This window comes from Mesoplodon mirus (assembly GCF_964341445.2).
Source record: "Mesoplodon mirus genome assembly, chromosome: 9".
NCBI classification, from domain to species: Eukaryota; Metazoa; Chordata; class Mammalia; order Artiodactyla; family Ziphiidae; genus Mesoplodon; species Mesoplodon mirus.
This window is the reverse complement of record NC_138985.1, coordinates 39,097,070-39,112,968: the sequence shown is the minus strand read 5'-3', so window position 1 is coordinate 39,112,968 and position 15,899 is coordinate 39,097,070. Positions and strand designations below refer to the sequence as shown.

Sequence of the window (15,899 nt, the reverse complement as noted above, 5' to 3'; positions counted from 1 at the left end):
AGGATGTGGAACAATTATACATTACTTTGTATATTGCTGGTGGGAACGTAAAAATGGTATCCACTGTGGAAAACAGTTGGGCAGTTCCTCAAAAAGTTAAACATAGAATTACCACACAGCCCAGCAATTCCACTCCTAGTTATTGACTCAAAAGAACTGAAAACAGGGATTCAAACCAATACATGTATGTGAATGTTCACAGCAGTGTTATTCACAATAGCCAAAAGGCAGAAACAACCCAAGCATTTGTCAACAGATGAATGGATAAACAAAATGTGGTATATTCATACAATTGAATATTATTCAGCCATAAAAGAACAAACACTGAAAATACTATCCTAAGTGAAATAAGCCAGATACAGAAGGACAAATAATGTATAATTCCACTTAGAGGAAATATCCAGAACAGGCGAGTTCATATAGACAGAAAGTGGATTAGAGATTACCAGGGGTTGGGAAAGAAGAGAGAATAGGAAATTATTGCTTAATGAGTACAGAGTTTCTGCTTGGGGTGGTTAAAAAAAAGTTTGGAAATAGACAGTGGTGATGGTTGCACAACACAGTCGATGTAATTAATGCCACTGGATTATATACTTAAAAATAGTTAAAATGGCAAGTTTTATTTTATTTATATTTTACCACAATAAAAGAAGGTAACTGACTGTTGAAGGCAAAAACAGTAGTGCATCATGAGGTTGTTAACATATGTACAAGTATAATGTATGACAACAACAGCACAAAGAACGAGGTAAGCATAACAGAAGCATTGTTTTAAGGTTCTTTCATTATACTTTAAATGGAAAATATCTGAAGGTAGACTGCAAGTTCAAAGATGTATTTTGTAAAACCCTACCAATAGGAAAAAAACCAGTGTAGCTGATAATGGAGATAAAAGGAACAATAAAAAAAACTAGGAATTCGAAAGAAGATAAAAAAAACAAAGAAACAAAAAATAGATGGGATAAAGAGAAACAGCACTACTGTGGACTTAAACCCAACCTTACTGATAATTATATTAAACGTAAATGATCTAAACACCCCATTTAAAGATACATATTCTCAGGTAAAATTTTATTTTATTTTATTTTATTTTATTTTATTTTATTTTTTAGCTAATTGGGCCTCTTACTGTCGTGGCCTCTCCCATTGTAGAGCACAGGCTCCGGACGCGCAGGCTCAGCGGCCATGGCTCACGGGCCCAGCCGCTCCGCGGCATGTGGGATCTTTCCGGACCGGGGCACGAACCCGTGTCCCCTGCACCGGCAGGCGGACTCTCAACCACTGCGCCACCAGGGAAGCCCCTCAGGTAAAATTTTAAAAAGGAAGATCAAGGAGCTTCCACTTCTGCTTAGGATGTAGAAATTCATAACATACCATCTCTCCTATCCTAAAAATGAGTAAAGACTGTCTAATCTATAAAACCATACCTTTTCATGAACCCACCTGAAAACAAGCTGCGAGAAAACCAAGCAATCTGAATTCCAAAGAATGACAAATCTCTCTCAGAAGAGAGCAGGCACCTCAAAAATATCAAGGTAATGAAAAACAAGGAAAGACTGTTAAAGTGTCACAGATGGAAACTCTAATAACACTGTTGATGAAAGTACAAATTAGGGCACAGTGCCAACTGGGAAAAACGTAAGAAAAAACACTGGGGAGTTATGACAGAATAGCTACAGTAAAGATAGCCTTGGACTTCAAGACTCTGAAAGTGGAAAATGAATGGTCCTCACCGTCCATGAAGTCTATAATAGGCCAGCTGAAGTGCCAGCTGAACGAAGGTATCAGGGTGAAGCTTCTTCTTCTTGGTTAGCTTTTTGCCAAAAGACGTAAAGGCATAGACCAAAAGCTGCAGATCCGATGCCTAACAAAAAGAATGAAAGACGAACAGTGAAAAAACACCTAAGGAGAATACCCCAAAGATAACCAAAATATCATTTGCATTAAAATAATCATCAGACATAAATAAAGGTATCAAAGTTGTAATTTTTAAATGTTTTATGCCGTCATACTTGCATGATAGCCAAATATTCATATATAGTAGTTATAAGATAAAGTATCACTATCAAAGAGAAAAGTGAAAAATCTACCTGCTTGAAATACTGGGCTTTAGCTTGACTGATATCATTTAATACTTTTTCATCCACAGTGAAGACAAGCTCCTCTGGAAGTGGTATATTCCGCACTTTATCTGAACCCTGAAAACAGGGAAAACTTAAAAATATTATATCTATAAAAATATGAGGAGAGCTTACCTGGTGGCGCAGTGGTTAAGTATCTGCCTGCCAATGTAGGGGACACGGGTTTGAGCCCTGGTCTGGGAAGATCCCACATGCCGCAGAGCAACTAAGCCCATGCACCACAACTACTCAGCCTGTGCTCTAGAACCTGCGAGCCACAACTACTGAAGCCTGTGCGCCTAGAGCCTGTACTCTGCAACAAGAGAAGCCACCGCAATGAGAAGCCCACGCACCGCAACGAAGAGGAGCCCCCACTCACCGCAACTAGAGAAAGCCTGCGCACGGCAACGAAGACCCAACGCAGCCAAAAATAAAATAAATTTATTTTAAAAAGTTATGAGGAGAAAGGGATGAAATATTTGTTCTAACATACCGTCCATCTTCCTTCACTCTCAAAAATTTTCTGATCAACATAATAGCTGATGCTTACGATAACCATTGCATCATAAGGAGCATGCTAAAATGAAAATACACAAGATTGTGAATAAGTTTTGTAAGTTAAAACTTGACCCATCCTTAAAAAACTAAAAATAGAACTACCATACGACCAGCAATCCCACTACTGGGCATATACCCTGAGAAAACAATAATTCAAGAAGAGTCATGTACCACAATGTTCACGGCAACTCTACTTACAATAGCCAGAACATGGAAGCAACCTAAGTGTCCATCAACAGATGGATGGATAAAGAAGATGTGGCACATACATACAATGGAATATTACTCAGCCATAAAAAGAAACGAAACTGAGTTATTTGTAGTGAGGTGGATGGACCTAGAGTCTGTCATACAGAGTGAAGTAAGTCAGAAAGAGAAAAACAAATACCGCATGCTGACATATATATATGGAATCTAAAAAAAAAAAAAAAAAAAAAAATTGGTTCTGAAGAACCTAGGGGCAGGGCAGGACTAAAGACACAGTTGTAGAGAATGGACCTGAGGGCACGGGGAGGGGGAATGGTAAGCTAGGATGAAGTGAGAGAGTGGCATGGACATATATACACTACCAGATGTAAAACAGATAGCTAGTGGGAAGCAGCCGCATAGCACAGGGAGATCAGCTCAGTGCTTTGTGACCACCTAGAGGGGTGGGATAGGGAGGGTGGGAGGGAGATGCAAGAGGGAGGAGATATGGGGATATATGTATATGTATAGCTGATTCACTCTGTTATAAAGCAGAAACTAACACACCATTGTAAAGCAATTGTACTCCAATAAAGATGTTTTAAAAATTTAAAAATTTTTTAAAAATGGAAAAATAAATAAATAAAAATTAGAGAAAATAAGAAATAAATATTAAATGTTTAAAAAAAAATAAAGTATCTCTTTCAAATTTTACTTTATAAAAGTGGAAGACATTGAAGGGTTATGAACAGAGCACTGACATGATTTGTCTTACAATTTAAAAGGATCACTCTGATGGTTGTGTTGAGTTAAAAAGATAGTGTAATGGGAAATGAATGGCATTATGCATTTGGCAAAACCATAAAGTTGTACAACATAAATAGTGAAACAATGTAAACTATGTAATTCAGTTAATAATAATGTATCAATATTGGTTCATCAAATGTAACAACATATACCAATGTAAGATATCAATGAAAGGAAAAACGGGGTGCAGGAAAGAGAGCAAGTGAGCACTTTGTACTTTCTCCTTAATTTTCCTGTAAATCTGGAACTTGCTCTAAAAAGTAAAGTCTACTAATTAAAAAAAAAAAAACAAAACTTGACCCAATATTTTATTTTCACCTTCCCTCCACTCTTAACACATAATAAAATGCAGAATTCTCAAATACCTCACTTTGTAATGATAAAGAGATAGATATTCCACAGTATAGTAAGTAACTGATATATTTTATTTTCTGAGAAAGAACAAATATTTAAAGTCACAAGCACCTAATTAGGGCTCTTGAGGTAATGGGAAGGGATGTAAACATGAATAATCTAGAGAAAATAATTGCTATTTGTATTGGAAGTCAAAGGAGGTATATGTATGTACATATACAACGCTAAAATGTTCTGGAATTGTAAAAGCACTATGGAAAAGCAGACGGGGGTGGCAGACTAAATCTGAAGGCTAAATGGAGGATGGGTATGAACTTCTTTTGGTAAACACACAGTCCACTAGATAAGTATTTAAAAGCATAATGATTCTGTGTACATATCTATAAGAGTGTTCAATGTGGCAGAAATAATTCTCAATGTTTAAGGAATGTGGGAAAGATGTGCTGAGTTACAGGGGTGTCATAGTTTTCACAGCTGTATTTAGAGAAAGGAACTGTGGCTAGTGAATTTTCCCATCATTTATTCTGGAGGATGAACTTTTTGCCTTATCTTCTCCATGTTCCTTTGATGACAATTACATCACATGGGGTTTTTTCCCCTCTGGGTTAAGGATACCACTTTACATTACACACAGTTACCATTCATGAACTGAAAATGACACCGCTAGCCTTGGAGAGAAAGAAGGGAGGTTTAAGATATGAATCCAGCACACTTGGGCCCAGTTTCAGAGGGGGTAATTAGGTGTCTTAAATATCGCCTTAACACTTCACAGCTTTGCTGCCCTGTATTACGGCCCCATGGAGCCTAGAAACACGGTATATCATTACCAGGTAAGCAGCCACCAAAGCACCAGGAAAGGCTTACTAGGGAGGTCAGTATAAGATGCAAGAGCAGTTCATCCTGCCTGCCAGCAACAGCACGTATAACAAGACACAGAGGTCATGGACAAAACCCTTTTCTAACAGCATCTCACAACTGTGTAGTACTTTGTAGCTTTACAAAGAACTTTCACAGATATTGCATATATTATTTCATTGAAGACAACAGTATTATACTGGAACCAGTAAGAAAGAGCATGACTGAAAGATATAAATCTTTGACTTATAATTTTACCCATTCATCTCCTGGCGGAAAGTTAATCATCAATTAAAAAAAAGTTAGGAAATAGAAAAATAGAAAAAAAAAGAAAATAGAAATAGAAAATAGAATAGAAAAATAGAAAAAGTTCAAATGCTTTCCTGATGCTTTATTTGTTCATGTAAGTTTTATCTTTTTTTTTCATTTATATGGAGGCAATATGTGTAATATACTGTTTAATAATGTGGACTTTGGTTCTGAGTCCAAACCTTACTACTTACTAGCTACATAAGTAAGTTAAGTTCTCAAGTAAGTTACTTGAGAAAGTTAGTTAATTCTTTAAGTAAACTGCCTCATCTGTTAGTAGGGAAAACAATACCTAGTTGCATACAGCAGCTGTGAAAAATGATTTTAATAATGCTTATAAAGTACTTACTACAGATCCTGGCCCACAGCAATAATTAGTAACTACTGTTATTAACAACTAATGTTTATCACATGCTCCCTATGTACTTCTACAAAAGCCTACAACAAAGCCTATATAAGGAAGACAAAATGGTTGACCCCAGGATTTTAAATCCCAACAGGGAAATGCTATTATGTAGTATAATCACAAAAGTATATATTCAAGCATCAATGGAAGAGAGCAGCAATATGAATTTGGATTAAGAACAACTTAACTTTACAGTACACATACTTTACTAATAATGTTTTACATTGGTTAACTAGCATTTTCAGTAATCATCGTAGGTTGCAAGGGGAACCTACATGGAATTTTAAAAGCATACTGTCAAGTGGAGATCATCAGATCAATCTGATAAGTATATGGGTGACAATGCATACACATGAAACATGTCCATACACTTTACTACAGGAAAGCATTTCAGTTATGCAAAGATATATGCTCATTATGGGACCAGTATTTTTATTCAAAGATAGAAACATCATTAAAGTTATTTTCTCCTGAATTTGAGCAAATAGCAGGATGTTGATGCCATCAGTAAAAATCCAAGTAGTGCAAGGTGGTTTTTTTAGGGGGTTGGGAGTGAAGGAGGAAAGCAAGATGATGAGTTCTTGATGATGAAAGTAACTAACCCTTACAAAACAATGTAACATCCAGTTTGGACAATGTAACATATGGTGAAACAAAACTCTCAAGATGAGAATAATAGGTAAAAACTGGAAAAATATAACTGCAAGCTACCTATGTAGAAATGGTCAGTGAAACTACTGAACCAGAGAAAAGAGCAGACACAGGGGAAAACAGTTATGAATTAAGCTCAGTTTTAGAATCCAGAGACCCAAAAAGACTGTTAGGAGGTTGATGGCAGTGTCAGATGCATATGAAGAAGAGGGTAATCAACTGCAGCTGACAAGTCAACGAGAAATGGAGGGAAGAAGCCAGAAGGTAGTTAGCTACTTTACAAAGGACAGATTCCAAGGAATAGTGAGGCTATGAACCAAACTGAGGAGGTCAAGACGAATCAAACAAGGAGCTGAAGACAAAAAAGCTGAGGCAACTAACACAAAATCTTTTGTCAACACTGGACTCGTAAGGAAGAGGACAGACAACAAATCTTCAAAATGACTCATGGCAACCTTTCACCCTAATGATTTACTGTAGAAGATATTCTATTACCTGCACATCAACCACACCACCTTCCTCGGCAATAACAGCTACTTTATTTTTCTTTAGGCCATCAGCACACATCTCTGTGGTGGTTTGAATGAGTGATTCTACCAGCTAGGTCCCAAGGTTTGGTATGTGACCCAGGCCAGGCGAATGAGAGCAGCTAACTCCCTGGAATGTGCACGATTCACACAGGCCAATACAACAAATGAGCATTATTCCCAGGTCTTTTGCTGGAACAACTGGGTTTAAAAAAAAAAAAAAAAAAGCTGGCTATTACCACAGAGAACACTAATCTACGAGGAGAGCTGTGAAAACATGAGACTGTAGGTACAACCATCACATGGTGTAGTCTACATAAAAATAAAGCCTAACATAGGAAAGTAATGCCAAAAAATGGAGAGAGAAATTTCTAATGAAAGCAGCTGGACACTGGAAGTCAGCATTACCCAAATTTAGCTGTACCCCATGCCATAAATACCTTTGTAAGCTAATGCCAATTTGACTTAGGTTTCAATCACCTAAAACTGAATAAATACTGATTAATACAACTATTGAACCCAGATCAACGTAACAGGATTTTTTTTAGTATCTTACAGTCACTAAATATCAATACTTTGGAGGAAAGCCCCCAAATACAAACAAAAAATCTACCTCATACTACTTTATACCAAATCATATACTTTATGAAAAGTATTATAATGAGGTTATAAGTATATATTGCAATTGTGACTTAGGTTGATTTTTTAATTTTCTTGGTTCATAGACCTCCTGAATGTCCATCAGAAAATGGCAAAGTAGAGCTAATAAAGACAACCATGGGAGAACAGAAAAGAAACAAGTTGTGTGTGTGTGTGTGTGCATGTGTTTGTTTTATGAAGAAGGTAAAAAATGGTATTCAGTAACAGACATTTTAATATCCAGAAGTAAATAATGTTCCAAAGATCATGTGTCATTTTTTTTACAAGGTTACAAAATTACTAGGTAAATGTAGAAATATATCCACATACATTTCTCTGTGCATAGAACATATACTAATGCTGTATCTTTTAAAATAGGTTGTAATTTTCAACAACAGGTAACAGTGGATTTTAAAAGAGCTTATACTACATAAAAATGCATGCAAATTCCACTTTGCAGATACACACCACACCGTTATCCTGACTACAGATGAAAATAATTTGTCCTATACTCTATTTTCACTGAGAATTCATAACTAAACCTTTTACTCTAATGCCATAAAGCTAAATAAGTGTTTACTTATTCTACCACAGGACAGTGTAAGTATTGTAGATTACTGCCATTAAATTAACCTAAAAGAATAAAAGGAAAAAATAATTTCAGTAGTTTACTTACATCACAATTACAGCCAAATACTCCATTAGAAAAGGAAATCAAGTTATAAGATTTGTCACCCCAGCGTACCGTTGGATCTCCAGTAAGAACCTTGGTAGCAACCTAAAATAAATGTAATATTTCCAAATTTAAAGGATTTTAATATTGGCTTTTAAGTATTTATATCTTAAATACACACAAACACACACACACACATGATCTCACTTTTCCTCTTCAGGTAAACCAAATTTAATAAAATATTAGTTATACTCAAGAGATAATTCCGGCCTTGACTTTAAATAGTACTCAAAATCCAAGAAATTCTGCCAGAAAAGAGAATGATGGTACAACATTCATGAATGTTTAGAGAATATACAATTGAAAGGACAAGGCTTTTGCAACTTGAATAGGATAAGAGGCATGATAAGTTTAGTCATTAAAGTCTAGTTACAAGAAAAATATTTCAAGAATTCATATCCTACTAAGCCAGTTTCTCAAATGGTAAGTTTGGGCCATAAGTGAGTCATGAAACCACAGTAAACATTCTTTACAAGAAATAATAAAATAGAACATAAATATCAGAGTACATCGCAGATAGTCAAAGTAATTATTACTGTTTTGTGAAACTTATGTATGTATGTGTAAGTATGCACACGCTTGTGTGCACGTGTGTGTGTAATGGGCTGCAATCTAAATATGCCTAACTGTAGACTGCAGCAAAAAAGTTTGAGCAACACTTCATTAAAAGACATTCTTCCTCAAGAAGCTTGTTGATTCTCCTTAAAAACAAATGCAGCTAAGGAAGAGGAAAAATTGTTTTCTAGCTACAAGGTTTTTCAATCCTATATTATTTTATTTCTATCATTTAATATTGATGAATGTATTATGAAGTAACTTCAGTGTTTTCAAAAGACTCTGAGATTCCTACAAATATGACTACTACCTTTTATTTTTTTCCCAGGAAATGATATTGCCCCAGAAAAAAAAAAGTAGGCCACAATTACCCTTAAATTCACTAAAGTCAGTGTGTTCTATAAAACCAAATGATAAAATAAATCACAAGAATGATATAATTCTTAGGACAGACCTCACCAACTAAGATATCAAGGCCCACTGGTGTGGGTTATAGGTAGGTTCTCATGTCACCTTTGGTATGAAATCTCTTTAGCCCAGCGACTTATGCAAATTTCCTGTATATATAAATCAACATAAAGGTTGGGAACCACTGACATCTGATATGCAAATAATAGACATACTTCTTTAAACAACATATAAGATATGTCTAAATGGAGCTAAACAATGTGGCAAGAATTTACAGAGCATTATTTATGTACGATCTTCATTTGATACGTGTGTGTGTGTGTGTGTATGTGTGTGTATATATATATATATATAGCTAAGAAAATGTTTTAAGAGCCTGCATTAAATATTTATATTTTATGACGTAGTATTTGCACTTTCTTTTCTTAGCTGATCCATTCTAAGATAAAAGATATTTCCAAGATACAGGAAACAACTGTCTTCACAATTATGTTTCACAGTGGTTTTATGGGTGTATATTTCAAACTCAGTAAGTTGTATACATTAAATATGTACAGCTTTTTGTATGTCAATTATACCTTAATAAAGTGGTTTAAAAAAAAAAAAGCCTGCATGTAACAAAATTCTTCTCATGTTCAATTTACACAAGAGTCCTCCAGAAAAATCTGTGGGAAGAAATAACAAAATAAGATAGTTGAATACCTGAGAATAATCTTCCGGTGTTACGTGTGGACTGCCATCATCTAAACAAAATACCAGTAAACTGCTCTGAATTTTTTCTAACATAGTCAAGTTCTCTGGATTAAGACCAATCAAATATTCTCGTGCCTAAAGGGCAAGGAGATAATAATAAAATGTTACAAATTAAATACAAAATATCCAGAAAATCTCAATAGGTTCTCAAAAAGTTACGGAAAAGGTTCATCAAGAAAAGTGTGAATTCAAGGACGTCTCTGTTGACTCCTGAACAGGTTTTTCCTCCAACTGCATGGCTGGTCCCTATACTTGTGCTACTAAATGTATAAAGGTATAAAGTTATGCCAACCCCTAGATTTTCTCTAATAGTTTAATATTGTACAATGTATTTAATGCTGCTTAAAACTTAAAGCTGTCTGTCCATTTATCTTTATTTCAAAAATCTGAACAAAAGGCCAGCATATACTTGAGCTCAGTGTTTGAAATTTAACTGTAAATAAAATAAAAATAGCATACCCTCACCCCAAAAGTGTAAATTATAGTTAATAATATTGTATTGCATATTTGAAAGCTTCTAGAGAGTATATCTTCAAAGTTCTCATTACAAAAAAAGTATTTTTTCGTTTTCTGTATGGTGATGGATGCTAACTAGACTTACTGTGGTGATTATTTCTCAATATATACAAATATTGAATCCTTATGTTGTATAGTTGAATATAAATGTTGTAAGTCAATTATACCTCAAAAGAAAAAAAAATGTAAATTATAACCTTAGCCCATCGAGTTCGCTCCTCACTAGTTAACGCTGCTACTCCAGGTCCATCAGGTTCACTATGGCACTTCTTTTGGATGTATGTCAATTGCCTTTGGAAGATTAAATAAAGAGGATTCAAAAAGAGCACAGGCAGGATCACTAGCTACCTTGGCCTTTAATAGGTTATAAAGTTTGCAAGTATTTAAATGTTTTGATATATTATCCAAAGAAAGAGATTATGGTCTCAACAGCAATGGAGTTATTTACTACACATCTTTTTTTTTTAAAGTGATTATGTGGCCTATTAATACCATAAGTATACTTGACACATCTCACAAATATTATGTACATTTTATCTAACTAAAAACTACGTGTATTTATTAACAGAGGACTTATTCTGTACCCAATTCATACTTGGGCTTAACCCGCAAAATAGAAAATACCATGTAGTTAGTTCTAAATGTTTTCACCTATGTCATTCTTACTTAAAATCATTACAAAGACTATTAGCGAAGGATAAATTATTTCCCCCCATAGCATTCTATAATCCTAGTCTGATAAGTTTCATGTATCTTTAAACATATAGCAGGTAAATAACAGGGTTCTTCCACAAAGAAATTTTCATCAAAAATGTACAGCTTATTTTCATCCCTACTTCCTCATAACACATGCTAAGAAATTACCTCAATTTAAACGCTTCCACGGGTTTCTTAGAAAGTGAGCTAATGTAGCTTAATAAATGGTCAAAAGGCACCACTAGTAGCCATCCCTTATTTGTGACTTTATCATTCAAGGAATGACTTCCTTGCTGCAAAACTCCTCCCTCTTTATTTGAAACTGATGGTGTCCTGTGGAGCAGATGAAGCCTTCTATAACAAACAATCTGCATCTATGGTGGGAGCAACTTGCCTTATCTCTTCCTGCTCACTTGTCTTTACTAACTCTGATTTTGCTTCAATTACAAATAAAGCTTACAGAGTTGGTGGTTAAATGGCGGCCACAGTAACTAGGATAAATCCTGAAGGCTTAAGGAATAAAATCTACCTCACTGTTTTTCTCCATATGGTATGAGTTGCTGCCCTTCCCTTACCACCTGAGAGCACCAGTTTTGACTATGAAACTTTTCCCCACTCCCTGATATAGCCATTTTAATATTCAGTAGGAAAGGACCACGTCATAAAAAAGCAGTCATTATCAGAGAGAAATCACCAGGAAAAATGTATTAAACCTGAAATGACATTTTAAGTTTGATAATAAAAGGTCAGATAGTAACTGTCAAATCTTCACCATTAAGAAGTCCATCTTACCTAAAGTGATCTACAGATTCAAGGCAACCCCTATTAAAATCCGATGGCATTTTTCACAGAAACAGGGAAAAAAATCCTAAAATTCATATGGTACCACAAAAAACTCCAAACAGACAAAGCAGTTTTTTTGTGTGTTTTTTTTTTGGGGGGGGGGACAAAGCAGTTTTAAGCAAGAAGAACAATGCTGGAGGCATCACACTTCCTGGTTTCAAAATATATTACAGAGCTTCAGTAATCAAAATAGTATGGCACAAATAACAGACATACAGGTCAATGGAACACAACAGAAAGCCTAGAAATAAATCCACTTACATACAGTCAACTGAGGTGCCAAGGAAGCCAAGAATATACAATGGGAAAAGGATAGCCCCTTAAATAAACAGTGCTGGGAAAATTACCATATACAAAAGAATGAAACTGGACCTCTATCTTATACCATACAGAAAAATCCATTCAAAATGGATTAAAGGCTTAAATGTAAGACCTGAAACAATAAAACTCCTGGAAGAAAACATGGGAAAAAATGCTTCTAGACATTGGCCTCAGCAAGCATTTCTTAGACATGATACCAAAAGCACAGGCAACAAAAGTAAAAACAGACAAGTAGGATTACATCAAACTAAAAGCTTCAGCACAGTTAACAACTAAGTGAAAAGGCAACCTACAGAATATGAGAAAATACTTTCAAACCATACATCTGATAAGAGGTTAATATTCAAGGAACTCCTACAATTTAATAGCAAAACAACAAACAACCTGATTAAAAAATGGGCAAAGGGACTGAACAGACATTTCTCCAAAGATATAAAAATGGCCAACAGTTTTATGAAAAGGTGCTCAACATCACTAATCATCAGGGAAATGTAAGTAAAAACCACAATGAGATATTACCTCATTCCTGTCAGAATGGCTATTAACAAAAAGATAAGTGATAACAAGTGTTGACGATGATGTGGAGAAAAGGGAACCCTTCTGCACTGTTGGCGGGACTCTCAATTGGTGCAGCCACTATAAAAAACTATGGAGGTTCCTCAAGAAATTAAAAATAGAAATACTATATGATCCAGCAATCCCAGTTCTGTGTATATATCCAAAGGAACGGAAATCAGGATCTTAAAGACACATCTGCATTCCCATGTTCCTTGCAGCATTTTTCACAATAGCCAAGAGGCAAAAGCAACTTAAATATTCAACAACGGATGAATGGATAAACGAGATGTGATATATACATACAAATGGAATTTTATTCTGCCTTAAAAAAGAAAGAAATCCCACCACTTGCAACAATGTGAATGAACCTGGAGGACACTATCCTAAGTGAAATATGCTAAACATAGAGGACAAATACTGCATGGTATCACTTATACATGGAATCTAAAATAGTCAGACTCTTAGAAGCAGAATAGAATGGTGGGTGCCAGGGGCTGATCTAAGGAGGAAATGAGGAGGCATTAGTCAAAGGATACAAAGTTTCAGTTATATAAGATGAGTAAGTCCTAGAGAACTACTGTACAGCATAGTTCCTGTAGTTAATGGTACTGTACTGTACACTTAAAAATTTGTTAAAAGGGGGGATCTTAACGTAAGTGTTCTTACCACAAAAAAATTATTAAAAATAAATTAAGAGGGTGGGACACCTTTGGAGGTAATGAATATGTTTAGGATATAGATTGTGGTGATAGTTTCATCAGTGTATACTTATCTCCAAACTCATCCAGTTGTACACAATAAATATGTACAGCTTTCTGTATGTCAATCATACCTCAAAAGTGGTTTAAAAATAATTTCTCTATTCATATAAGAAAAAGAGGTACAGATTTGGTAACAAAAATAACCCTTCTTTTCCTTTAATTTGGCTATCTATGCACCTGTTTTCAGCTACACATGCAATTTTTGATATTTAAAAGCACAAAGATTTATATTAACAATGTTTATATTTCAGAATCACACACTTCTAAAATATTCTACCCTTGAAGTGTCCTTACAATCTTGTTTCTGCCTTCATTACTTCCCACTCATTCTTTAATTTACTGTAATCAGGTTTTGTCCTCCAGTGATTATCTTGAAAGTCCGTTTCTGAATGTTACCAATGGCATCCCATAAAACCTAGCAGCTTTATCTGTCTTATTTTCCTCATTGCAGAGTGTTTAACACCCAGGAGTCAATATTAAAATTCTCTCTGCCTTGGCTTTTGTAGCATTGTTCCACTGTGGTCTCCCTAACTCACTGACTACTTGGTCTTTTTCACTAACCATTTGTTCTCACTCCACTGTCCAATGTGTGTTTCACCAAATTTCTCTCAGTGGCCTCCCCCAACCTCTTCTAAAGGTTCTCCTTTGATAATTTCATCCACTACTTTTTTTTTTTTTTTTTTGTGGTACACGGGCCTCTCACTGTTGTGGCCTCTCCTGTTGCGGAGCACAGGCTCCGGACGCGCAGGCTCAGCAGCCAGGGCTCACGGGCCCAGCCACTCCACAGCATGTGGGATCTTACCGGACCTGGGCACGAACCTGTGTCCCGTGCATCGGCAGGCGGACTTGCAACCATTGCGCCACCAGGGAAGCCCTCATCCACTACTTTAATAGCTTCAACCATCACCATTATATAAGAGGCAACCAAATCTCTAACTTCAACCCATTTTCTCTCTAAATTTCTGATACCAAATTTCCAAATGCTTATTGCATCCACCTCAATTTCTGTCAACATTCCCAATTAAATTCGGAATTTAAAAATTATCTCCCTGACCCCTCTTTATTAATACAAATTTTTAATAAATTGATCTTAGAGGAAAACATAGATATAAATCTTCAGGACCTTGGATCAGGCAATGGTTTCTAAGATATGACACTAAAAGCACAAGTAACAAAAGAACAGATAAATTAGACTTGGTCAAAATTAAAACATTTGTCCTTCAAAAGAGGCCATGAAGAAAGTGAAGAAACAACTCCAGAATGAGAGAAAATATTTGTAGTTTATATATCTGATAAGGGACTTATATCTAGAATATATAAAGAAGTTTTACAACTCAATAATAAAAAAGACAAATAACCCAATTAAAAATTGGCAAAGGATTTGAATAGACATTTCTCCAAGTAAGATATACAAATGGGCGTAGGCACATGAAAATATGTTCAACATTGTCATTATGGAGATGCAGCTGTAAACCACAATGAGATCCCACTTCATACCCTCTAGGATGGCTACAATCAAAAAGGCAGACAATAACAAGTGCTGGTGAGAATGAAAATAAAACCTCAAATACTGCTGATGTGAATGTAAAATGGTACTGTCATACTGGAAAACAGTTTGGCAGTTCCTCAAATGGTTAAACACAGAGTTATGATCCAGCAATTCCACTCCTAGGTATATATACCCAAGAGAAATAAAAACACATGTCCACAAAAAAACCTATACACAGATGTCCAGGACAGCATTACTCACAGCAGCCAAAAAGTGGAAACAACCCAAATGTCCATCTGATGAATGATTAAATAAAATGTGGTATAGCCTCAGAATGAAATATTTCTCAGCCAAAAAAAGGAAGAAAGTACTAACACATGCCACAACATGGATGGATGTTGAAAACATCATAGATGCTAAATGAAAAAATGCAGACACAAAAGGCCATATATTTTAAGATTCCATTTATATGAAATGTCCAGAATAGGCAAACCCAGAGAGGTAGAAAGTTAAGTGAAAGATAGAAAGGTTGCTTAGGGCTGGTGGGGTGGAAGTGTTTGGGAAATATGAGAAATGTCTGCTAATGGATGAGGTAAGAGTTGGGGAACAAATGAGTTACTGCTTATGGGCTCAGGGTTACTTTTGGGGGTGACAAAAATGTTCTAAAATTGATTGTGGAGATGACAGCACAATTCTGAATATTCTAAAAAATGCTGAATTGTACACTCTGAATGAGTGAACTGTGTGGTGTGTGAATTGTCTCAAAGCTGTTACTAAAAACGAGAAAAAAACTGAAAAGGTACCTCCTTGTCTATTGCGTCCTCCTGTTACAATACTATCTGCTTACTCATTCA

At 35.5% G+C, this 15,899-nt stretch overlaps 1 protein-coding gene across 6 annotated transcripts in view; it reads right to left on the bottom strand.

Moving 5' to 3' along the window:
* The window catches only part of CROT (carnitine O-octanoyltransferase), a 70,233-nt gene that overhangs the window by 23,721 nt on the left and 30,613 nt on the right, over nt 1–15,899 (bottom strand). For 4 of the 6 annotated variants that reach the window (XM_082632749.1, XM_082632748.1, XM_082632751.1 and 1 more), the window contains 6 exons: nt 10,575–10,668; nt 9,811–9,936; nt 8,089–8,190; nt 2,614–2,697; nt 2,091–2,198; nt 1,734–1,864 (listed from right to left, as the gene is read on the bottom strand). In XM_082632749.1, the coding sequence (XP_082488875.1) occupies nt 1,734–1,864; nt 2,091–2,198; nt 2,614–2,697; nt 8,089–8,190; nt 9,811–9,936; nt 10,575–10,668 (645 nt within the window). Of the gene's footprint in view, nt 1–1,733; nt 1,865–2,090; nt 2,199–2,613; nt 2,698–8,088; nt 8,191–9,615; nt 9,774–9,810; nt 9,937–10,574; nt 10,669–15,899 lie in introns of those variants that run through there. The other 2 variants (XM_082632752.1, XR_014295032.1) reach the window with 2 other exon arrangements.